Genomic DNA, 26821 nt, shown 5'->3' with positions numbered 1-26821 from the left:
GCTTATTTATTGCACAGGAGATGTTGTTCTAAAGAAGGGAAATGTTATTATAACTGCTCACAGAATTGCTCAGACCACACTTAGAGTTCTGTGTATAGTTTTGGACTCCCTATTGCACAAGAAGCAACTCAGACCTGGTTTTCCAGATTAATTCTTGGGATGACAGAGTTGTCTTCAGAGGAAAGGATTCACAGGTTGGGCCTACACTTGTTGGAGTTTAGAAGAATGAGAGGCGATCTTGTTGAAATAAATAAGACTCAAACAGGGAAATGATGTTTACCCTTGTGGACAAATCTGCAATAAGCAGCACAGGTTCAGTATAAGGGATGACAATTTGAAGGCAGAGATGAAGAGAAATTTCTTCTCTTGGGAGGATTGTTAATCTATGAAATTCTGCACTCCAGAGAGAGTTGCTGAAGCTGCATCATCACATATATACAAGGTTGAGATAGACAAACTTTTGAACTACGAGGGAGTCGAATCAAAGGTTATGGGAAGCTGGCAGGAAGGTGAAGTTGAGGGCAAGATCATATCAGCCATGATTTTATTACATAGTACAACAGGCTGAAGGGCAATGTGGCATATTTTTGCTTTTTTAAAATATTATGTAACATCCTTCAGCTTTAACATTTAGGAAATGATTTCGCTTGTGAGATGCGCATTGGAAAATAAGCATGCACATATTACTGGTCTGGTGAATGAATATATCAAGTACTGGCAAGAGGCCTGTTGACACAAACATGCTGAAATGTTGAAGAAGATTGAGCTCAGCGCACCCTAATGGGGAACAATCCCAAGTGATATTTAAAGATTCCATCTGCTTAACAGTTACAGATTTTTAGAATATGTAGTCAAACCTGGTAGAGATAAAGATAAAGTCTCCTTAGTCCTACCAGACTATGGGCTCCTCTCTCATTATGAATTTAAAGAATTTAGTAATATGAGGAAAAATCAATAACACCATTTGCTCTGAGAAACTTTGTCCCAATAAATTTTGTTGACAGGTATATGCTAATCTTGTGTTTGTATTGCAATCTGGGGTCAAGAGAGCGAAGGAGCAAGGACATCTTGCTATTTATGAGAAACTCTGCAGGATCCGCTGCACATGCTGTGCAAAAGTGACATATTTGCCAAACTCAATGCCCACTAGAAGCTTGAAATGAAATTGGACGTCATCACAGTGTGATTAACCTTGGTCTTTCCCAGCTATGAGTTTACAATCTTAAACTCATTCACATTGACTTAAATTTCAATATTGCACATACCGGAGTCAAATATTGTCCGAGAGTGAGGCAAGGAACTCTAGTATACGTAACAACTAGTAGGTAGTACGTTAGATATTCACGACTTTAATTTCACTGAAGAGTCATTTGATGTTCAGTACAATGAGGAAACATATCTCAAATTGGCTTTGAAGAGATTCATTTGCATGGTGTGTTAAAGGGATGCAACTTTTTTTGCTTCCCTAAATGATTTGGAACATAACAGCATTTGATGTAGGAATAAGATTTGGTTGTTTGGCCCTTTAAAATCTGTTCCAACATTTTGAGCTGGTTGTGATCTCAGCACCACTCTCCTGTCTGCCACCCATAATCTTGGGTGCCTTCCTCTATCAAAAATCCATCAAATTCAACTTTGAATAAATTTAAAGATTCAGCTTGTGTTACCTTCTCAAGAAGAGAATGGCACTCAGAGAAAAAAAATCCTCCTCAAATCTGTCTTAAGAGTTTTAACTATGTTCTCTAGTTTTAGTCACACCCACAAGAGACAACATTTTCTGCTTATCCATTCTATCCAGTTCTGTCACCATTTTATGTGTTTCAATAAGATCACATATCTATCATTTAAACTTTGACTGTTCAACAACTCTTCATAAGAAAATCCCTTCAACACAGCAACAAATAAATTGAGTCTAAAGCAAACATTTTATAATTATAAGGAAACAAAATTGTAACAAATTACTTGGGACGTGTTTTCACTTACACCCTGCATAGTTGCGGTAAAACATCCCTACTTGCAAGAAACAATGGCGTTATATTTGCCTTCCCAATCATATGTTGTGGTTGCATATCAACTTTCAGATTCATGCACCACTCTGTACTACCTTTCTAGTTAAAGTGTGTACTTTTCTACATTTCTGCTCAAATAGACAGGTTTATTCAGAACCACATTATACACCATCGATCAGATTTTGCCCACTCACTTAATCTATCGATATCTTTCTGAGGACTCTCAACCTCTTCTTGCCAACCTACTTTCCTATATTGGCAAATTTAGCTACCGTATGTTCAATCCCCGAATCCAAATCATTGAGAAAGATAATAAGTAGTTGAGGCTCCCGCACTGATACCTGTGCATCTTGCTCAAAAAAGAACCATCTATTCCTACTTTCTGCTATTGAATAGTGAAGCAACCCTTTATCCATGCTAATGTTACCCTCACACCAACTACTTTTTCTTGTGCAGCAACCTTTATCATATTATCAAATGCCTTTTTGAGATCCAAATACATCGCATCTACCAGTCCCTCTCTGAGTGTCACTTCATCATTATACTCTAGAACATAATTTCCCTTTCACAAAGGCATATCAGCCTTGCCTGACCACATCATGATTTTCTAAGGATCCTAATATGACCATCTTAATCATGGATTCTAGCACCTTATGATGCCAGACTAACTGGCCTATAGTTTTCTGCTTTCTGCTTCAAACCTTTTTTTGCATCAAGTTGGTATATGTGCTATTGTTCAATTTTCTGGAACAATGGAATCTAATGAATTTTAGAAGATTCTCACCTATGTATTTATTATTTAGGATGCCACTTCTTTTAAGACCCAGGGATGCAAGTCATCCAGTCCTGGAGATCTGTGTCATTAGGTCTATTAATTTTCATGTGCTTTTTCCCTGGTGATGTTATTGTTTATGGTTCATGTCTCCTTGTCATCTCTTGAGTTTAAATCATCTTTAGGAACTTTGCTAAGTTTCAACTGTGAAGACATATGTAAAATATTGTTCAAAACCTTCTATATTTGTTTGCTAATCAAATCCCCCAGACTCTCTCTGGATGACCATTGCAGTATTCTTTTCCTATTCAGATATCCGTGAAAACTCTTACTATCTCTTTTTATAGTCTCATAAACTTTCTCTCATACTCTGCTTTCTGCCCCTTTATTACCTTATTTAGCCAATCTTGGCTGGTTCTTAAATTCTGTCCAATTCTTGGACCTACCACCAATATTTAGAGGTTTGTACCATGTGTCTTTTGATTAATTATATCATTAGCCAATACTGTGCTTCACTTACTCATTGGCATAAATCTTAAATAATATTTCTTTCTCACTGGTATAATCTTTGCTGAATGATGTTAGATATTTCCTTAAAAATCTGCTATTATAGCTCTACAGAATCATAGAATTGTTATAGCACAGTATGATGTTTATCCCATCATACCTGCACCAGTTCTATTACCTAGTGCCAATCTCCTGCCTTTTCCCTATATCCCTGCACACCATTTCTATCCAAACATTCATCCAATGCCATCTTGAATGTCTCATTGAAACTGCCTGAACCACATTTTCAGGCAGTGCAATCCATATCGAAACTCCCCGCTGTGTGAAAAAGTTCCTTCCTGCATCACCCTTGTTTAATTTGCATACCACTTCAACGCACTTTCCTTTTATTTGTGAATTATTCTGTTTCCACTCCGTCAAATTAGATGCAATGCTCCTAAATGACCATTTGCCATTTGTGCTTCGTGTGTCTTGTACATACCTGTGTTCTTAATTCGGAATTGTATGCAGCAAGTAGTTAGGTCTGGTTTGGACTACATAGAACGTAGAACAGTACAGCACAGAACAGGCCCTTCAGCCCACGATGTTGTGCCAACCATTGATCCTCATGTATGCACCCTCAAATTTCTGTGACCATATGCATGTCCAGCAGTCTCTTAAACGTCCCCAATGACCTTCTTCCACAACTGCTGCTGGCAATGCATTCCATGCTCTCACAACTCTCTGTGTAAAGAACCCGCCTCTGACGTCCCCTCTATACTTTCCTCCAACCAGCTTAAAACTATGACCCCTCATGTTAGCCATTTCTGCCCTGGGAAATAGTCTCTGGCTATCGACTCTATCTATGCCTCTCATTATCTTGCATATCTCAATTAGGTCCCCTCTCCTCCTCCTTTTCTCCAATGAAAAAAGTCAGAGCTCAGTCAACCTCTCTTCATAAGATAAGCCCTCCAGCCCAGGCAGCATCCTGGTAAACCTCCTCTGAACCCTCTCCAAAGCATCCACATCTTTCCTATAATAGGGCTCGATAAGATTTGTGAAGCATGACCTGCCCCTCACAAAGCCGTGTTGACTGCATTTAATTAAGCCATGCTCTTCCAGGTGGTCATAAATCCTCTCCCTCAGAATCCTTTCTAACATCTTGCAGACGACAGACGTGAGACTTACTAGTCTGTAATTGCCGGGGATTTTCCCTATTTCCTTTCTTGAAGAGAGGAATTGAGGAATTACATTTGCCTCTCTCCAGTCCTCAGGTACGACTCCAATGGAGAGCGAGGATGCAAAGATCTTCGCAAGTGGCGAAGCAATTGCATTTCTCGTTTCCCAAAGCAGCCGAGGACAAATCTGGTCCGGGCCTGGGGACTTGTCAATCTTAATGTTTGACAAAATTTTCAGCACATCAGCTTCCTCTATCTCTATCCATTCCAGCATGCACACCTGCTCTTCAAAGGTTTCATTCACTACAAAGTTCGTTTCTTTCGTAAAGAAAGAAGCAAAAAAACTCATTTAGGGCTTCCCCATCTACTCGGACTCCACAGACAAGTTCCCTATGCTATCCCTGATCGGCCCTATTCTTTCTTTGACCATTCTCTTATTCCTCACATAAGTGTAAAATGCCTTTGTGTTCTCCCTAATCCGTTCTGCCAAGCCTTTCTCGTGCCCCCTCCTGGCTCTCCTCAGACCATTTTTGAGCTCCTTCCTCGCCTGCCTGTAATCCTCTAGAGCTGAGCTTGACCCTAGCTTCCTCCACCTTATGTAAGCTACCTTCTTCCTTTTGACGAGAAGCTCCACCTCTCTCGTCATCCAAGGTTCCTTTATCTTACCCATTCTTGCCTGTCTCAGAGGGACATATTTATTCGTCACTCGCAACAACTGTTCCTTAAACAATCTCCACATGTCTATAGTGCCTTTACCATGGAACAATTGCTCCCAGTCCATGCTTCCTAACTCATGTCTAATCGCATCATAGTTTCCTCTTCCCCAATTAAATATCCTCCCATTTTGCCTAATCCTCTCCTTCTCCATAGCTATGTAGAATGTGAGGCAGTTGTGGTCTTTATCACCAAAATGCTCTCCCACCACAAGATCTGATACCTGCCCAAGCTCGTTTCCGAGCACCAAGTCTAGAATGGCCTCTCCCCTCGTCGGCCTGTCAACGTACTGAGTTAGGAAACCCTCCTGAACACACCTTACAAAAACAGCTCCATTCAAATCTTCTGCTCGAAGGAGGTTCCAATCAATATTGGGAAAGTTAAAGTCACCCATTACAACAACCCTACTACATCCACACTTTTCCAAAATCTGCTGACCTATGCTTTCTTCAATCTCCCTGCTGCTATTGGGGGGCCTGTAGTAAACCCCTAATGAGGTGACTGCTCCCTTGCTGTTCCTAATTTCCACCTATACTGACTCGGTAGGCAGATCTTCCTCGACAATGGAAGCTTCCTCGACAATGTGATACCCTCTCTGATTAGTAGTGCTACACCCCCTCCTCTTTATCCCCCCTCCCTGAGAATATTGCGGAGGCAGATTCAATGGTGGCTTACAAAAGCAAATTCAACAACTCATTGGAGAAAGAATTAAAAAGAAACACTGAGTAAGACTAGCTAAGCAGTTGTTACAGAGAGTCAGCATGGATGCAACACACCAACCACCTCCTCCTACTCTGTAATTTTTATGAATCTATATCTCTTGCTTCCTTTTGCTGCTTAAGAGTGAAGCGATTGATGGTGTAATGAAGAAGTATTAAGTCTGTGAAAAGAGGGAGGGTGAATAATTTAAATATTTAGTGCATTTGGATCAGAAAACTATTAAGGGCAAGGAGCTAAGAGAACATGTTTGGTGCAGTTTAACTCTACTGTCAAGCAAGTTCAGGTAACAAATTTATTTAGACAGTTGCTTTTTGTGTAGAAAAGATACATTCCTGACTTTACTTAATATGTATTATCCTAGCTTTAAAATCCACGCTCAGAAGAATTATATATCACCAAAGCACAACTTCAAACTAAGTCATCATGCAACGTTCACTTGATTAAATCTCCAGACTACCGCATTCTGCACCAAAAGCAGCCAATCACATTTATGTATTCTCACTACATACCTAATTTATATTTTTTAGATGATGGAGAGTGGACTAAATAATTATGATTGGATTCAAACAGAAGCTAATATGTCACACAACCTTAAAAAAAGTAGAGGTTTTAATTATCAAGAAAAAATTGAGATTCTATAAATACAAACGTAGTTTTCGGGGTCGGAGAGGGTGTTTCAGAGTAACTATGGAATTTCTACATGATTTTAAAATGCAGTTATCCCTCATTTGGCTAGACGTAACTTTTCAAAAGGTTTTTAACAGGGTTTCACATATTAAAAGTGGGAAATTTTATCAATTTGATGATTGCTTAGAGAAGGCAATCTGGTTGGTGGGGGGGGGGGGCTGCATTCCTCTACTATGCATCCTTTGAGAGCAGAAATTGCTAGGAATAACTTCTGAATTACTACAATTACTCTGTGCATGTGGGGAAACTCCTAAAATTGCTGCTTCACCATCATTACATCTCTGAAATCCAGGTACATGACCTTACATATCCAAATCAACTCTATTCAGTAAAACCCAACTTTGATTTGGCTGCCACATTTAATTTATCAGTGAGTTGAATTTCTTTTTTTTTTGGCAATAGAGTAATGAGAACTTGCTGTCAATGTAACTAATACAAGCAGAGAAATGTAGGAAATGTTATTTTGAAAAGGGAAAATAATGGGTATGATTAAAGTTTATCTTAAAGACTGAGCCAAAGCTTTTTTTTGAAGCTTAATTAAAGTTGATGTTTTCAAGTCCACACCTATGACCACAGCTATCTAGAAGGACAAAAGCGGTAAAAAACATGGGAACACCGCTATCTGCAAGCTCTCCTCTAGGCCATTCACCATCCTGACTCAGAAATATATCGTCACTCCTTCAATGTCACTGAGTCAAAATCCTCCCGAGCAGCATTAAGTCTACATATACAGCATGTAGACTGTCGTGGTTCAAAAAAAACAATTCACAACCACCTTCTCAAGGACAAGGGATAGACAATAAATTCTGAACCAGCCAGTGATGCCCACTATCTACAAAAAAAATGAACAAATTACTTCCTTTAAATCTTTACACCTAAAAGTAATTTAAATTTTCATACTGAGAATCCATCCAAACTAGAAGGAGTCAGACATGATACCGGAATTAAATTGACCGATATTTATCACCAACAGCACTGATTAGCATGTGTCCCTCAGTCAGGGAAATGGACAGCTCCTGTTTCTGTGAGCCTCATCAGTTCATATATCTACCATCCAAAACTGGGCTTGATGTGATACCTCCATGTTGTCATAAGTCTATCTGAAATGCTAAAGTTGGTGTGGTACAGGAAATCGGAGGAAAAATAGTGCCTGTAGTACACCATCACATTTATGGGAAAAGGGGGACAAAATGAAGGGAAAAAAACATGTGGCATGATCCATCTTTGAAATACAGGGTGACCCCCATATCAGCAGGTCTGGTTACCACAGTTTAGTTACCCGTGGCTTACATGGCCCAAACATATAAAAGGAACGTTCCAGAACCAGGAAGCTGCCGGGATAGGAGCAAACAAATGAATGGGTTCGCTCCTATCTGCAGTTTCAGGCTTCCCTGGTAGGTCTTGGAACGTATCCCACGTGGGTATGGAGGGAATACTATTGTACCTTGAACGTGCTTAACCCTGACAATTAGAGCCATGAGTAAAAATTACCATGGTGGTGGCAGGCCTTGTCTGTGGTTGTTGTGCCTGTGGCTGGGTCTGAGGCTGGTGTTGACCTGCTGGTTGCTGAAGACTCTGCTGCCGTGGTTGCTGTTGTTGTTGCTGAAGTTGTTGCTGCTGCTGCTGCTGTTGTGGCTGCTGTTGTTGTTGCTGTGCCTGTTGCTGCTGTTGGGTTGGCCCTGGATGTTGCTGTTGTGACTGCTGAGCTTGAGGTTGCTGCACGTGCTTTGCCTGTTGCTGCAGTTGAGCTTGGCGTGGTTGCTGCTGCTGCTGCTGCTGCTGCGCTGGTGGCGCTCTTTGCTGCGATGTTGCAGACCGTACCTGCTGTGATGGTGACTGCCGCACTTGCTGCTGCGAATGACTCCTCGACGATGGAGGCTGGCTGTGCTGAGACCGGCCTTGTTGCTGAGGAGATTCCGACTGCTTTCTAGCTGCGTTCTGCTGCTGCGAGTGCTTCTGTGGTCGCGACGGCTCAGATTCCGAGTGATGCCCGGTTGATCGAGGCTGGGTCCACTCGGCAGAACCCAAGTGAGGATCCCGCTGAGATCTCTGCTCTGCCGGCTGGCCTCTCCTCTGCGAAGGCTGCTGAGAATATTGCCGGGACTCTTGGCGATGCTGCTCTTTCGGATGCTGCCTTGACGACTTGCGGGAAGGCTCGTCACCCGTGTGGCGCGAAGAGTGTCGGGCTGGCTCTCCGTATTGGTAAGCAGACTGCTTCTGATGATCCTTTGAGGAGTATCGCGACTGTGAGCGCTCTGATTGTTGCCAGGTATCATCTGCTGGTGGCTCCTCATAGTTGTGGCGCGAGTGGTTTCGGTGACTGCGTCTCTGTGATGAAGACTGTCCACCGTAATGCCTGGAACGCTCCCTTGGCTTTTCGAACCAGTCTGTCTCCTCTTGGCCCAAGTGATAGGCTTCAAAAACCAAAAACACATTACAGTCACTCTGTTCTCCTGCTGTGCCTTGGTAACCATGCAAAAGGATCAGTGCAGGCAGCTTGCCACATGCAGGGAGCTCCAGGATAAGTTACTTGACAAACAGAATAAACCAACAAAACACATCACTGAACAAACATACTACCAACAGAAATAATGAGCTGCGCAGCATGCTAAAAGTGGTTTTAAAAAGTGCATACAAAAGGAGAAAGGCACATGCCAATCAATTAGGCTTTAACCTTGTAAGAATTAAGTCTGTTGCTATACATGCACATATTTACATTGTTGAAAAGCTGCTTTTTCTGTTGGAAACTTTGAATCAAACATGCTTTGTAAATGACCTGTCTTAAGTTGATGAGATCACCAGTGATGTTCGTTACCTTCACTGTCAGAAACAGCACAGTGCACATCATCCATGACATAACCATCGTCTTCTCTGTAGGTATGGCTACGTGATGTCTCTTTCACATCCTGAACATCAGGCAGGGAATGGCTGGAGCCAAATTGGGATCTACTATCTACAACATTTGGTGGGAGTGATTCTCGCGAGGTCCGTGCCCCATGCATCTGGTTTCCCATTGGACTCAGAGGACTTTCCTCTTCAGATGCCTGGGATTTTATTGGAGCCCGGCCTCGACTATGGCCCATTCCCATCTTTTGAGACCTCTCCACTGTGTCTCTCTCGTAAGATTTACTCCTTGGACTTGCTGCCTCTTTGCCTGCTTTTTCCATTCCATACATTGAAGATGACCTTGATCTGTTGCCATTGCTGTATCCTCTCTCTGAATCTTCCATTGCTTCTCTACTAATGTGTCCAGAATATCTCTGCTGGTCATAAATATTTTTCTTCAGACCATACGTTATTTCATCCTGAAGCTTCTGCGCCCTAAGAATTACATTACTTCCTGCAGCGGAAGTCGTGACAGTATATGAAGCAAAATCAGATTCCACGTCTTTGGCTTCTTCTATCGGAGAAAACTTTGAAATTTTCTGTTCTATGTTTTGCTTTCTGTGTTTGCTGCGCTTGGCAGATACTACAGCAGGAGCCATTTGTTTTGATGAATGCTTTTGAGACCCATAAGAAGAGTTGTGCTTGTCTGCGCGGGAGGAATGTCTGTGATTGTTATCTGCATAGTAATATCCACTTGAAGAATTTGATACTCTGTTATGGCTATCAGAATTCCTTTGGTATCCATTCTTCCCTCTATGGTCTGATATCTGGACGTCATACATGTCTTCCTCTGATTCATCATCTGCTTTATTGTAAGCATGTGTTCTAATGGAATTAGTTGGCTCTGGAAAGTTATTCTTTTCTTTAGCATGCCTTGAACTACTATGCTGAGCGGGCTGATCTACTTTCTGGCTTTCTGATGCTGAGGTATTCTCTTTGGTCAATTCACTGATATCATCAATCATAACATAATTACGAGAAACATTGTGCTCTAGGTTTGTATACAGAGAGTCCGCTGAATAGTTAGTTGAAGGACTTTCTATTGCATTTCCACTATCAGCAACTCTCACCTCTGCATTCTTATACTGGTCATAACTGTTACCCATCGTTGTGGATGTGTAAACTTTCTCTGTTGGTGTAGCAGAAATAATTGCATTTGGATTACCAATTACTTCATAATTGGTGGGTATTTTCTGTTCGAGATCTGCTAATGATGTCTGCCGAGGTTTCTGATGTTGTGACAAGATGTTTTCCTGTTGCTGATACTGAGCATTATGGCCAGACTGAAACGAAGCCTGATTTGCATAAGTGCTAGGAGCTTGGTATTGGTGAGATGGTTGAAGTCCAGGTACATTTTGTAAACTGCTGTCAGTCTGGTAGTTTGTGTTCTGGGGATATGCATGTGGCTGACAAGTGTTTTGAGAATGTAAAGTGGAGTGAGACTGAAGATTGCTTTGCGATTGGTAACTGTTAGGAACTGGGTAATGGGATGGCTGATAGCCTGCAGTTTGGTAATTTGTCAAACCCTGAGGAGTGGTCTGTGACGGAGGGTACTGTGATGATGTGGTTGGGTGCTGTGCCATTGAGAATTCAGAATACTGATTAACTGGGGCAGTTTGTGGCCTGGCTAAGACATTGTTGCTATTATACGAAGGTATTCGGATATTATTGACTTCACTGTCTGACATATAATCTCTGTCTTCTCCCAAGCCTCGTACATATCCCACGTCTCGCTTCGTCGGTTCTTTGACAAAGGTTTCTTTTCTACGATTAATTCCCAGCTCTATGTAGCGGAGCTTAGCATCAATTTCCTTTTCTTCTTCATCGAGCTCTGCCTGTTTCTTCTGGAGTTTGTTTGATTCTTGCTCCACTTTCTCCAGCTCATGGCTGATATCCTTAAGGAGTCTATCACGAGTGACTTGGTCGGGTAGAGTTCCCCGTTTCCGGGACAGGGAGGTTCCAAACAGCTGTGGATGAAGTTGTGCACTGCCATGTATGATTTCTTCAGGTGGAGGACTGGGCAGGGTCCTTTTCACTTTCTTCATCGTGCTCTGCTGCAAATTACCAATCTGAGAAAACAAAATTGTATATTTTCAATACTATTGTGTGTACATCATGTCATTTTGTGATTTTCTATGAATTACTTACTTTCTCAACAGTACAAACATACACAAGAGATCCTCCCAAACCCAAGACAATTACCTCATTGAATTAGCCTTGATCAGCAGGCAAGGTAAACTATTTCATTTGGACTTACTCTATAAACGCACAACGTAGTCTGTTTGCAGCTTTAAGTGAGACCACCAAACTAAATTGTAAGTATTAGTATACCATAGAGGGTTTGGAAGCATACTCCCTCATTGCGGACTCAACCATAAAAATATGAAAGAGAAACATTTCCAGCCTGTCACATCGGTGAAAACATTTGGTAACTCATAAATCTCAAGCGAGAAAATGAGATCAGATGTGATGAATACTATGGCTTTAAGGGGTGTATTTCGTTTTATTTTAGAGGAGAAAGATTGAGACAGAGGTGCTGTAATAAGGGCTTTCAGAGGATAAGAGATTCCTGGGTGTGGAAGACATCACTGGGGTGGTTTATAAAAGGTGTGTAAGGCACAGCTTTTGGAATTGGCAGACAGTCTGGAGTTGGTGTTGCCTTTGTCCATGTAAAAAGGGAGGTAATTGCAGCAAAAGCTCAACATGCATGATTGCCATAAATCAGAAATCAGAAACAGAATCTTTGGCTAAATTTCAGTTGCAAATGAAACAGTTTGAATTAGGGGCTTTGGCAAAAAAGAAGAAAGGCAAAAGGAAGAGAAAAAGAAAAGAAAATGAAATATATTTCATTACAATTTAAATTATTGAAACAGAAGGAAAACAGAAAGAGAGAGAAGAAAGGGAGAAAGAGAATTTCTGAACTTTGGAAGTTGGAACTACCAGTTGGAAGTTGAATTAAAATGGTGCAGGTAGAGGGAAAAGGTAAGAGTAGTGATGAGAACAGTAATGGAGAGCAATCCCAATGTAGCCAAAGACCTGGTGGGGATCTATTTAAATATGATGAAGCATTGCCGAGGTTCAGCAAGAAGGACAGGGAAGCCTTCTTCGTTTCATTTGAGAAAATGGCTAAACAAATAAAATGGCTGGTGACCACGTGGATATTGTTAATCCAAACAAAGTTATTAGGTCAAGCTAGTGAGGTATCTGCATCACTATCACAGGAGGTTTCTGGGGACTATGATGAAGTGAAAAATGCCATTTTAAATGCATATGATCTAATCGCCAGAAGCCTACAGACGTTTTTAGGAATGTAATGAGGGAACCTGGTGAAACATATATTGAGTTTGAAAGGATTAAAAATAATTGATAGGTGAATAACAACATTGAAAATGCATAGATTATTATTTTGGAGTAGTTCAAAAATTTACTTCCTTAAGATTGAGAACTTCAAGTGGAAGAGCAGAGTGTTAAAACTGCAAGATTAGCAGCAGAAATGGCAGATGGTTATGAGTTGGTTCATAAATCAAAGTTTGGCGTCTGACATCAATTTCAACCCATGAGGGATAGAAACTGGGAAAAGAGAAATCCTCAGCTGCTAAGAAAAAGCAGATCTCATTGAAGATAGTAAAGATCATTTACCACAGGGTAAAGAGAAAACCCATGAGGAAGAAAGAAAAGTGCAAGAATAAAGTGTACTTTGCTTCAAGCCTGGTAGCTTGGCCTGTAAACGTAGTAAATAAAAGTTTGGGTCTAGGCTATCTTCTTCACGTATTTTGAGGAGGTTTGATCTCGTCCATAACACAAAGATGCATTAAAATGTCAATAAAGATTCAAAAATATGGAAATATTGTACCCTAATTTTACACAATTATCAAGCACATTAGAAACAAACTAAACCTGGAGTTAGCTAGAGGCACATCCATGAGCCATGTCAATAGATGTGAAGCTGGAAAAGCACAGCAAGTCAGACAGTGTCAAGGAGCAGCAAAATCAAGGTTTCAGGCTGAAACGTTGGCTTTCCTGCTCCTCAGATGCTGTCTGATCTGCTGTGCTTTTGCAGCTTTACATCTATTGACTCTAACTTCCAGCATCTGCTGTCCTTACTGTCTCCAAGTCCATGATCCATCTACTTAGACCCATGTACTCAGAACAGAAATTGTATTGTCTGGCTGTTTTCTACAAGCTATCTGGTTCAGAAATGGAGACAAAGTGCAATTCTGAAATTTGACTTTCAAATCATTAAAGTCTCCCTGATTAGGGTAAGGTCGTATGAACAGGAGTAAGCCTATTACTCCAGTAAGCCTGCTCTGCAATTTAACTAGATCATAGCTCATCTGCTACCTCAGTGTCATCTTCCTCCACCATCTCCTCATTGATCATTGATGCTGCGTATTTGATTTGAACAGGTTTTCCTTTGCATTGCAAAAGCAGTTCTATTCTTATCTCTGGTTTGCAATTTTCTCAATACTGAGCATTTAATTATTGCAAATATCAATGTCATAGAACATAAAACATTACAGCACAGTACAGGCCCTTCAGCCCTCTATGTTCCCATCACTGTCAAACATCCCTACTATGACCAGAAATGATTCATACTGTATGAATAATACCCAAGGCGGTGATTCACTGTGAGGAACACCCACAGTGCTCTATCCATCACATATGCCCAGCTGAGATGCCTCAACCATATCACCAGAATTGAAACTCTCAGAAATCTACTTAAGCAAGAGGACAGCATTAGAAAAAAGAATACAGTAAATACTGACACATTTTCAGTATGTGATGGCTCCTGTAAGGTACAGTCAGAATTTTAAAGGAAATAGAAGATATTACGGATACTCTAGAGCCATAATTTTTACAAGGAATTAGAGTTAGAATTGTCCCTCTAAATTTCAAAATTGTAAATTATTTCAAAAAGCGAATTATAATCTAACAGCTGCATTCAGAAAATACTGTATTTGAGTGTGTGACTGAGGACATGGGTAATTTGAGCTGATTGGAAATAGCCAACATGAATTATAAAGGGTAGGTCATGTCAAAAGACTTAATTGAATTTTTTGAGCGATAAACTTAAATAGTAGATTGTGCAATATGAATTTCATAGAACAATATGGCACAGAACAGGCCCTTTGGCCCTTGATGTTGCGCCAATCTGTGAATTAATCTAAGCCCATCACCCCAGACCATCCCATCATCATCCATATGCTTAGCCAAGAACTATTTAAATGCACCTAATGTGGCTGAGTTAACTACATTGGCAGGCAGGGCATTCTATGCCCTTACCAATCTGAGTGAAGAACCTGCCTCTAACATCTGTCTTAAATATTTCCCCCCTCAATTTGCAGCTATGCCTTCTTGTACAAGCAGATGTCATCATCCTAGGAAAAAGACTCTCACTGTCCACCCTATATAATCCTCTGATGATTTTGTATGTCGCCTCTTAGCGTCCTTCTCTCCAATGAGAACAGACCCAAGTCCTTCAGCCTTTCCTCATAAGGCCTTCGCTTCAGACCAGGCAACATAGAGTCATACAGTTATAGAGATGTACAGCATGGAAACAGACCCTTGAGTCCAACTTGTCCATGCCAACCAGATATCCCAACCCAATCTAGTCCCACCTGCCAGCACCCGGCCCATATCCCTCCAAAGCCTTCCTATTCATATACCCATCCAAATGCCTCTTAAATGTTACAATTGTACCAGCCTCCACCACTTCATCTGGCAGCTCATTCCATACACGTACCACTCTCTATGCGAAAACGTTGCTCCTTACATCTCTTTTATATCTTTCCCCCTCACTCTGAATCTATGCCCTCTAGTACTGGACTCCCCAACCCCAGGGAAAAGACTTTGTCTATTTATCCTATCCATGCCCCTCATAATTTTGTAAACCTCTATAAGGTCACCCCTCAGCCTCTGACGCTCCAGGGAAAACAGCCCCAGCCTGTTCAGCTTCTCCCTATAGCTCAAATCCTCCAACCCTGGCAACATCCTTGTAAATGTTTTCTGAACCCTTTCAAGTTTCACAATATCTTTCCGATAGGAAGGAGACCAGAATTGCATGTGATATTCCAACAGTGGCCTAACCAATGTCCTGTACAGCCACAACATGACCTCCCAACCCCTGTACTCAGTACTCTGACCAATAAAGGAAAGCATACAAACGCTTTCTTCACTATCCTATCTACCTGCGACTCCACTTTCAAGGAGCTATGAACCTGCACTCCAAGGTCTCTTTGTTCAGCAACACTCCCTAGGAGTCTTCTCCTCTACACTATTCTCCTTTTCCTGAGTGAAAACAGATGAGAAATAAGTTTAGCACCTCTCCGATCTCCACAGGGTTCACACACAACTTCCCACTTCTGTCTTTGACAGGACCTGTTCCTATCCTAGTCATCCTTTATTCCTCACGTATCTATAGAAAGCTTCAGGGTTCTCCTTTATTCTACCTGCTAAAGACTGCTCATGTCCCCTTCTTGTTCTTCTTAATTCTCTCTTTTAATCCTTCCTAGCTAATCTGTAACTCTCCATTGCCTCATCTGAACCATCTCGCCTCAACGTCACATAAGCCTCCCTCTTCTGCTTAACAAGAGATACAATTTATTTAGTAAACCATGGTTCCCTTACCTTTAATGTCCTCCTTGCCTGACAGGGACATATCTATCAAAGATATGCAATATCTGTTCCTTAAACCTGCTCCACATTTTGATTGCCCCCATTCCCTGAATTTTGCTGCCCCATTCTATGCCTCATAAGTCTTGCCTGATCGCATTATAATTGCCCTTGCCCCATCTATAAGTCTTGCCCTGTGGCATGTACGTATCCCTTTCAATCGCTAAACTAAATGTAACCAAATTATGGTCATTCTCTCCAAAGTGCTCATCTACCACTAAACCAAAAACCTGGCCTATTTCATAACCAAGTACCAGATCCAATGTAGCCTCCCCTCTTGTCGGTCGGTCCTTTGACACACTGTGTCAGGAAACCCTCCTGCACACATTGAACAAAAACTGATCCATCTGATGTACGAGAGTTAGAGCACTTCCATTCAATGTTGGGGAAGTTAAAGTCCCCCATAATGACACCCTGTTCCTTTCACTCCTGCCCAGAATCGATTTGCCAATCCTCTCCTCCACATCCCTGGAACTTTGCGGAGTCTTATAAAAAACTCCCAGCAGTGTGACCTCTCCTTTGCTGTTTCTAACCTCAGCCCATACCACCTCAGCAAACGAGTCCTCGTCAAAAGTTCTTTCAGCCACCGTTATACTGTCCTTGACTAACAAAGCCACAACCCCCCCTCTTTTACCACCTTCCCTGATCTTAATGAAAGATCTAAACCCTGGGACCTGCGACATCCATTCCTGACCTTGCTCGATTCATGTCTCAGTAATGGCCACAATATCGAAGTCCCAGGTACCTATCTTATTGCACATACTTCTGATATTGAAGTAAATGCACTTCAAACCTTCTTGCTGTCTGCTAGCACATTCCTGTGACCATGAAATCCTGTCCATGTCCTCCATACTCTCATCCACCTGTGTACTACAACTACACCTCAGGTTCCCATCCCCCTACTGAGCTAGTTTAAACCCACTCGCAAGTTTTCCACCAAGGATATCAGTACCCCTTTGGTTCAAGTGGGGACTGTCTTGTTTGTAGAGGCCCCACCTTTTCTAGAATGAGCCTCAATTATCCATAAACCTGAAACCCTCCCTCCTGCACCATCCCTGCAGCCAAATGTTCAGCTGATATCTCTCCCTGTTCTTTGCCTTGCTATCATGTGGTGCGAGTAACAAACCAGAGCTAACAACTCTCAGCTTCCACCTTAGCTCCCTGAAATCCTGCCTTACATCCCTATCTCTCTTTCTACTTATGTCATTGGTACCTATGTGGACCACGTCTTGGGGCTGGTCACTCTCTCCCTTCAGGACTCCAAAGACACAATCTAAGACATCACACTTCGTGGCACCTGGGAGGCAACACACCAACCAAGAGTCTCTTTCATTCCGAACAAACCTTCTATCTGACCCTTTCACTATTGAGTCTTCAATGACTAACACTTTCCTCCATTTCCCCCCTTGCCTTCTGTGAAACAGGGACAGACTCTGTGCCCCAGTCCATGCCCCTGATAAGTCATCCCCCCAACAGTATCCAAAACAGTATACTTGTTTTTCAGGGGAACGACCACAGGTGATCCCTGCACTGACTGCTTTTTCCCCCTTCTAATAGTTACCCAGCTTCCTTCGTGCCTAGGAGTAATTTCCAAAACACATTTGACAGAGTTCCACAGAAGAGACTGCAAACTTTAATTAAAGGTGGTAAAGTTAAAGACAATAAAAGCAAGACAAATTATTAACCTGGATAGTAAATTTGCAAAGCAATAGACAGACAACAGAGAGAATGGCTAATAGACATATATTCAAATTGGAAGGAAGAAATTCATGGTGTCCCACAAGGATCCAGCTGGTGATTCAATTATTCATTACACATAACCTGAAAGATCAAATAAATTAGCTGATGACTCAAAGATAGGCAGCATTCTAAGCAACGTAGTCAGGAGTGTGAAACTACAAAGAGACCTTGATGGATTAACTAATTGAGCAAAACTGTGCCTGTGGATTTCTGCATAGTTAAGTGTAAGGCCATCTATTTTGGCTAGGAAAGGCACTTCCAAATATTTTAACAAAATCACAGAATTGTTGTCGCACAGAAGGAGGCCTTTGTACCTATATCAGCTCTTTAAATATACATCATTACCTCGTACCAATCTCCTGCTTTTTCCCCATATCCTTGCACACTATTTCTATCCAAGTAATAATCCAAAACGCTCTTGAATACCTCAATTGAACCTGTCTCCACCCCATTTCCAAGCTGTGTATTCCATGCACTAGCTACTTGCTGAATGAAAAAAAAGTTTTCCTTCATATCATCCTTGCTTCTTTTGCACTTTGTTTTACAACTGTACCTTTTCATTCTTGTTGCTTTGACAAATGGGAATAGCTTATCCCTATTTACCCTATGCAGCCTGCTCATGATTTCAAAAACCTCTGTCAAACTTCCTCTCAGCCTTCTTCCCTTCAAGGAGAACCACCTCAACTTCTTAAACCCAACCTCATAACTGTAATTTCATATTTCTGGAATCATTCTTGTAAATCATTTCTGTACTCTCTCCAATGCATTCACATCTTTCCTATAATGTGGCACCTACAACTGTACACAATACTCCAGCTGACGTCGAAAAAAGTGCCTTGTACAAGTTCAGTATCAATTTGCTTTTGCATTCTATGCCCCTATTCATAAAGCTGGATGTTTTATCAACTCCTCTCTCCGCTTGTCCATTTTTAAACGGTGAAATGCAAGATCCCAGTGGTGGTTTCAAAACATTTCAGTGATCACTGTATTCACATTACTGTAGTGAAATGGTAAGTAGGAATTAAAGTTCAAAAACAACTGAAAACCTCTTGAAATTTTTGACTTTACAAACCACAAATTATAAAGGGGGGAGTTTTTTCCATACCTTTAGAAATTATTGGTCAGACAGGTATGCTGTGCATGATACAAGGCATTACACCTTAGTTACTGTCATAGAGATGTACAGCACGAAACAGACCTTTCAGTCCAACTCGCACATGCCGACCAGATATCCCACCCCAATCTGCTTCCACTTGCCAGCACCTGGTTGACCACAATGTAACCAGAGCTCCAAGGCTTAAATTGCTTGGAGAAATGAACCAGGATAGTCTTGCATCCCTTCTCATGCAGAAGCATAAGGGGTGTTTTGACTGAGGTTTTTAAAGATTTTGAAAGGGATCGATAGGACAAATAGAGAAACAGTTTTTTAAAAAAAATTTCATTCAGACATGTGGGCGTCAGTAACTAGGCTAATATTTATTGCCTAGAGGGTAGTTAGAGTCAACCACATTGCCGGGGGTCCAAAATCATATGTAGGCCAGACCAGGTAAGGATGGAAGATTTGCTTCGCTAAAAAGGGCATTATTGAACCAGATAGGTTTTTCCCTGACAATTGACAATGGTTTAGTGGTCATCATTAGTCTCTTAGTTCTTATGTAATTCAAATTCCACCATCCGCCATGGCAGAATGCAAACCCAGATCCTCAGAAAATGCCTAGGTTTCCGGATTAATAGTTTAGCCGATAATACTGCTAGGCCACCACCTACCCTTCTACCGATGGTGGATCAGTCAAGGACAAGGGAATGTAAAATCAGAGCCATGACAATCAGCTTAGGAAACCCTTTTTCATGCAAACGGTGATGGAAGCACAGAAATCTCAGACATACAGCAGAATCTTCACAGCCCATGAAAGATGTGGGCAATAGCAAAAACATTGGGAGAATTGTGTCAGATGACTAATAAGGGGCTTCCCAAAAAAGTTCCATATTCCAGCAAAGTGTTGAATCACTATTGAGCTGCAACAGGCCTACTTGAATGGATTAGCATGCATTAGTATGTCAACTCATCTCATTGACATGCAGTTTCCCACTCTCACCCACTGGATAGGATCCAGATGGTGACAATTCCCAAAATAAAAGTCAGAGCAGTGGCTTGGCAATTCAAACTTGCCACTTCCTTCTCTGGCTCTCCATCCCATGGCAGGTTCAATGGGTAGTAACTGCACTCAGATCCTCCAGGTCCACTGGGCAAAGCAGAAATGCTAATTTCCCTCTGCCTGACCTCATCTCAAAAGCAGCCAACATAATCAAAGACCTTTCCCACCCTGTTGTAATCTCTTCCACCTTCTTCCATCAAGCAGATGTTATAAAAGTTTCTATTCCCACATACAGATTCAAGAACAGCTTCTTCCCTGCAGTTATCAGACATCAAACCTCTTTAATGTTAATGTTGTTCTCCTTCTGCACTTTCTCGGCAGCTGTAGCAATGTACCCTGCCCTCTGTTCTGTTACCCTGATGTACTTGTACAGTATGATCTGCATGTAATGAACGTAAGATAACACTTTTCACTGTACATCAGTACACATGACAGTAATAAATCAAATCAAATCAAACGAGTGGTGCAATTGACCAGAACCGTGTAGGATAGCCATGGATTGGCCAGCATTTAGCCAGGAGCACATCTGGGCTACAACGATGTAGCTGGTGCCAGAAATCAGAGGAGTTCCAAGCAGTGGCAAGTTCTTCTGCCTGTGGCAATTGGGAGAATCCAACATGTGTACTGGCATTGGGAGTGACGTATAGGTAATGAGGTAGGTTTGGGAAGTTGTCATATGAAACCTTGCAGGTGCTCGCAGAGACAGACTCTTTATGAAACTCACCAAAACTGACACAGCTCAGCTCTGGTAAATTTCAACCCTTGAGAACACTCATCCATGAGGAACTTATGGAATGCGCAATCACAACATATGGAGAATAGCTGACAATGCACTATACAATTGTGTTTTGTGCTTTTCTCTACTCCTATTTCAAAGGCACTGAAAGATCAAGAAAGCAGAATTTGTGTGACAAGGCTCTACAGTATCTCAGCCATGTAGCCATTCCTAACATATGAATTCTTTAAACACGTCATAGTGCAATGGCTGTAATTCAACTGAAAAATTGCATTTTATGATAGGAAATGCGAGAATATTCTTGCACTTGGAAGGTTTTCCTGACTTTTCATTCCCAGACAAGTGGTAATGAAATTACTTGTTATGCTCCATCTCTTGTTCTGACGAAGATAAAATCAAGGCACACAGGGATACCATTTGGCTTACAGAAGTAACTATCTTTACTACAGATGCCTCAATGCGATAAAAGAGCACCATTTACCAGCACATTGGAATAGCTGTCCATTGAAGATTTATCAAGATAACTTTTTCAGCTATCAAATTATATAAACAAATAAAAATGCAGAAAAGATTCAAGGGATATTCCGAATCAAGTAATCTTAATTTGAGATGTTTTGTAAAACTATCCAAAATTCATTAGAATCTGTCTATGTAGTCCTGTCTAGGGATGAATAAACATCTCTCTTTAGATTGTTATATGACTTTTCATTATTGATGCAGCAGCTTTAAGCAGCAAGAATGCACTCTCCACCACATACACAGTGTCATTATAAATATCATAAAATATTATAGTGAGGGGGTTGCATTATAGTGAGATATTTAGGCAGTTTTTCAGTCAGACAAAGAGTCATAAAAACAGCATACCCTTTACTGAAGGCACATTGCAGACAGGCATTACATATCAATGACCGAGTCATAAACAAATGTAATCACTTTATAGTGAGAGAATGTTAGATGTGTTATAATTTTTCCATATTAGAAAGGAACCAATAAAGACATTTTCAGTGAGGGAAAGTATCATTTCATAGCTATACCAAGGGAACAACAAATTACATTTTTACTGGAAAGATGCACATATTTGATGGCCATATAGAAAAAGTCTCCCATCAGCGGCAGTTTTTATTTTATTCTTTCATAGGACCTGAGCATTACTGGCAAGGCCAACCTTTGTTGCTCATCCCCAAGCAGCATTAAGAAGGTGGTGGTGAGCTGCCTTCTTGAATTGCTGTAGTTCATGTGGTGTAGGTACAGCTACTATATGAGTGAGGGACTTCCAGGAGTTTGATCCTGCAAAAGTGACAGAACAGTGAAATAGTCAAAATGCTGTGTGACTTGAAGGGAAACATGCATGTCTGCTGTCCTTGATCCCTGAACTGCTTACGGGTTTAGAAACGAGATTTGGTGAGTTGTTGCAATGTATCTTGAAGATGGTACAACTACTGTGACTGTGCACTGGTGGTGGAGGGAGTGAATGTTTATCGGCTGGATGGAGTGCTGATCAAGTGGCTGCTACATCCTATGTTGCATTTAGCAAGAAGCACAAGTATTTTGGAAGGCAAATTTGTTTTCTGGTAATCTCGCTGCAGGATAAAATATTATATGCAATGGTAAAGTCAATGTAATTACTGGCAACTTTGCTTTTTGATTAAACCTTCAGTCGTAAGTGATGAAAAATTCTGTTCAAATGAAAATTCTTTAAGTCAAGAATAGCACTTTAATTGGACTTTAATTTTTAAAATCAATTTCTTCACTTCCTTCCACTTTTAGTAATATAGTTCTCTCTTTCTTTAGTACTCTTCCTGTAATGCAATCTCTCAAAAACTTAAATGAAAGGTTCATATGACAAAGCTGGCCTCTAATGATCCTGAGCCATCCAAGAACTGACGGTATCAGCATAGTCCACTTTCTTTTATACCTTTGCATTGTGGACTGCCTCTTCTGTAAGCAATTTGTGATCAGCAACTTGCCTTGACAGATCTAGGAGAAAAACTACATTCCCTAGATTCCATACATATAAAGATATAGCCCACTGGGCCGCTAACTGGGCTTAGTGAGATTGGCATTTGTTAAAGCCTCACACAGGTAAAATAAGTAAAAACATTCAATGCAAATGTGTATGAGTGTGTAATTAGTGGTGTATTCTCACCAACGATACATGTTTTGAAGTAATGCACGTTAACAAAAAAAAGTCTACTCTTGGCTTATTGTGACATTGGAAGTTAAGAAAAAAAAGTGTGCTAACATAGACTGGAGATTAATGTTCAGTCATTAGAATCAAGATAATATAATTCAATTAGGCTTTGTTCAGATAACGGCAAATTCTAACGTGCTCTTCTGGTGGCTAACACAAGCATTATAAACAAAAATAGAAATTGCGGGAAAGGCTCAGCAGGTGTGGCAGAATTTGTGGAGAGAAATCAGAGTTAACATTTTGGGTCAAGTGACTCTTCCTCAGAGCTCAAGCATTATAAATACTTGCAAAGAAAGCAGACTCCTCAACAGAAATTAATGAGGTAAAGAAAATGTATAAGCTGAAAATGTGTTGCTGGAAAAGCGCAGCAGGTCAGGCAGCATCCAAAGAACAGGAGAATCGACGTTTCGGGCATAAGCCCTTCTTCAGGAAGCCTTTCTTCAGGATTCCTGAAGAAGGGCTTATGCCCGAAACGTCGATTCTCCTGTTCCTTGGATGCTGCCTGACCTGCTGCGCTTTTCCAGCAACACATTTTCAGCTCTGATCTCCAGCATCTGCAGTCCTCACTTTCTCCCCAAAGAAAATGTATAAACCTAACTGAGCAAATGATATTTAAAGTATCCACATTCACACAGTTCCTCTCCATGTTTCTGCCAGCTGAATATATGTTAAGAAAATTACAATTCTCAAAAGTATGAAAATTACAATTCTCAAAAGTATGTGAGTATGAAAATTGTTTTAAAGAAAGCAAATAATGAAACTTGACAGTACCACTGACAATAACTAAGTCCAAACACTTCCAATGGCATAATCGCTTGCCAATCATTTCAATTAACTGAATAATGTGGAACTAAGTCAGAAAAATTTAAAGTTTATTTTAAGTATTGTTAGCTTAGTTGACCTTTGCCAGGGTCAGTAGTAAGCTCTTAGTGACCCTAAGTGAAATGAAGAAATAAAAATTTCATGTTTATATCTGGATGTCAGTGCAGCCATGACCTAACTTACAGTTTAATAATCTTATTGCAACCTGTATTTGTACAAGGAGAGTCACATCTGGAATATTATGTACAGTTATGGTCACCACACCATTATTTAATAAAGGTTGTCAGGAAAAGCAGAGAACTACAGATAGGTGAGCCTTCCATCAGTGGTGGGAAAGTTGTTGGAGGGAATTCTGAGGAATAGGATTTGTGTATGTTTGGGGAAGCGAGGACTGTTTAGGGATAGTTAGCATGGCTTTGTGTGTGGGAAACTGTGTCTCACTAACTCAATTGAGTTTTTTGAAGAGGTGACAAAGAAGATCGATGAAGGCAGAGCAATAGATGTTGTCTGTGCGGACCTTTCCGATGAAGGGCTTATGCACAAAACTTTGATTCTCCTGCTCCTTGGATGCTGCCTGACCTGCTGTGCTTTTCCAGCACCACACTCTCGACTCTTACCTCCAGCATCTGCAATCCTCCCTTTCTCCTAAGTGGACTTCAGCATTGTAGACTGGTTAGTAAAGTTAGATCACATTGGATCAAGGGGGAGCTAGCCAATCAGCTTGAAGATTAGACATACGGTAGTGGTGGAGAGTTATGGAGCTCTGGAAGCCTGGGTCCAGTGGTGTGCCCAAGGATCGGTCCACTGGGTCCACTGCTTTTCATCATTTAAATAAATGAATTGGATGCAATAATAGGAGATTTGGTTAGTATATTTGCAGATGGTATAGTGGACAGTGAAGAAGATTACCTCAGAGTACAATGTGACCTTGATCAAATGGACCAATGGTCCGAGAAGTGGCAGATGAAGTTTAATTTAAACAAATATGAGGTGTTGAATTTTGGTAAGGCAAACCAGGAAAGGACTTACGCAGTTAATGATAGGGCTCCAGCAAGTGTTGCCAAATAAAGAGGCCTAGGGGTGCAGCTGCATAGTTCCTTGAAAGTGGAGTCACAGGTAAACAGGGTGGAGAAGAAGGCGTTTGACACGCTTGCCTTCATTGGTCAGAACATTGAGTAAAGAAGTTGGGATGTCATGTTGCAGATGTACAGGACATCGGTGAGGCCACCTTTGGAATGCTGTGTACAATTCTGGTTGCCCTTCTCTAGTGGTCCACAGGAAATGACATCACCAATCCAAAGAAACCCAAACATATAAATAGAAAGCAGGAATGTTCAGCGTTGCTTCGCCTGAGGCCCGCTGAAGTTGTTACCCAGTAGGGTAACGAAATGTCTGAAAATGAACCTTGCGGCTCAGTGAGCAAACCTACATCCAAAACCTCAACCTGAGCTACAAATCTTCTCAAAACTCGCTCTACCAGAATGATATGGAGGCTTTGGAGAGTTTACAGGAAAAGGTTTACCAGGATATTGCCTGGTTTGGAGGATATCAGCTATGAGAAGAGACTTGATAAACTTAGTTTGATTTCACTTGAATGTTGGAGGCTGAGGTGAGACCTGATACATGCTTAGAAAATTATGCGATGCATAGATAGAATTGACAGTTGGAACGTTTCCCAGGATAGAAATGTTAATTACTAGGGGACAATGGTTTAAGGTAAAAGGGGGAAAATTTAAAGGGGATGTGAGAGGCAAGTTTCTTTTTAAACACAGAGGGTGATAAATGCCTGGAATGCATTGCCAGAGATGGTGGTGGAAGCGGATACATTTGCAATGTCTAAGAAGCATCTTGACATATACATGAACAGGCACAAAATAGAGGGATGTGCCCAGAGGCAAGTGGTTTTTTAATATAGAAAGACATTATGTGTCGGTGCAGGCTTGTTGGACCAAAGGGCCTGTTCCTGTGATGTACTGTTCTGTGCTCTTCATTCATTTAGCTGATGACTCAGCCAAATGTGGGCAGTATGGGTATTTGGCTGATGATGCTGTACAAAAACAAGGAAGAGTGATCAATTGGCTGGTGCTACTACTTGGACACAAAGAGAGTAGCCATTTGGTTGATGTGCTTCAAAATTGTCAGCATTTCCAACACAAACTCATTATATTCTTTTTTAAGCTCAGTCAAATTTAACTTTAACCTAGCAAGACATTTTGGGAAACCAATCATTCACTTTTCTTTCTGGCTCTGCTACAGCGAGTGTTAGCAGGTTTAATTTATTCCATGGGCAACAGTGCAAAATTCAGAAGCTGATTATCCTTCCTTCATTTTCATAGAGATACTTATACAAGCAGAACACCACCTGCATTTATCAAGGTTTAACAGTATTCCATGGCATAACTATTGCGATCTACATCTTTTTTTTGGAAGCCAACTATTAGAAAATACTTGCAAGGGTATGAACAATAAATGTAATATCTTTCAAAAAAAAAATTTTCTTAATCAAATATGCTTAATCAATTTGAAGTAATTGCTTCATTGATTTGCACAATGTTGAAGCTTTCGTGGAATAGATAATAAATTGTCCAGATAAATCGAGAATTGCTTGAACAATGAAAGGGGAGTATGGTGGTAAACGGAAAATAGTCTGTCTAAAATACAACAATCAGTGTGTTCCAGGGAGATTTGTTTCTTGGCACCATACCTCTCAAAAATTGTGAACAACATGGAACAATATACAGTGCTTGTGGTAAATCAGCTCAATAAAGACATAAAAACATGCAGTAGGCGGAGGATCTTGCACAGTATAAATGCATATGGGAATAAGTAACAGTAAACACATGTAAATCTTGAAAGCTTTCCAGTTTAAATTAGAGAAAGCGTCATGTTCCAGGGATATATCTCTTTAAACAAACAATGCCATGAATTTACAAGAAAGTATTAGGCTGTGACATTTCTTAAGAGTAGACTCCAAGGTTTTACAACACAGTAATTGAGGACTTTTATAGGGAGTAGACAAGAGGACAGAAGTTCTCCACAGAGTAGCCTTCTA

The 26821-nt window shown here is 40.9% G+C and overlaps 1 protein-coding gene across 3 annotated transcripts in view; it reads right to left on the bottom strand.

The window, feature by feature from the left end:
* Window positions 1-26821, bottom strand: part of LOC122559103 (protein bassoon-like) — a 368910-nt gene that overhangs the window by 22749 nt on the left and 319340 nt on the right. For all 3 annotated transcript variants that reach the window (XM_087994486.1, XM_087994487.1, XM_087994488.1), the window contains exons 6-7: window positions 9382-11521; window positions 8058-8980 (exon numbers count right to left, since the gene is read on the bottom strand). In XM_087994486.1, the coding sequence (XP_087850612.1) occupies window positions 8058-8980; window positions 9382-11521 (3063 nt within the window). The remainder of the gene's footprint in view (window positions 1-8057; window positions 8981-9381; window positions 11522-26821) is intronic.

This window comes from Chiloscyllium plagiosum, unplaced genomic scaffold, assembly GCF_037043375.1.
Source record: "Chiloscyllium plagiosum isolate Xiang-an unplaced genomic scaffold, Cpla_swu_hap1 HiC_scaffold_14, whole genome shotgun sequence".
Lineage (NCBI taxonomy): Eukaryota > Metazoa > Chordata > Chondrichthyes > Orectolobiformes > Hemiscylliidae > Chiloscyllium > Chiloscyllium plagiosum.
Note: the sequence above shows the minus strand (reverse complement) of the source record. Positions and strands in the feature narration are given on the sequence as shown.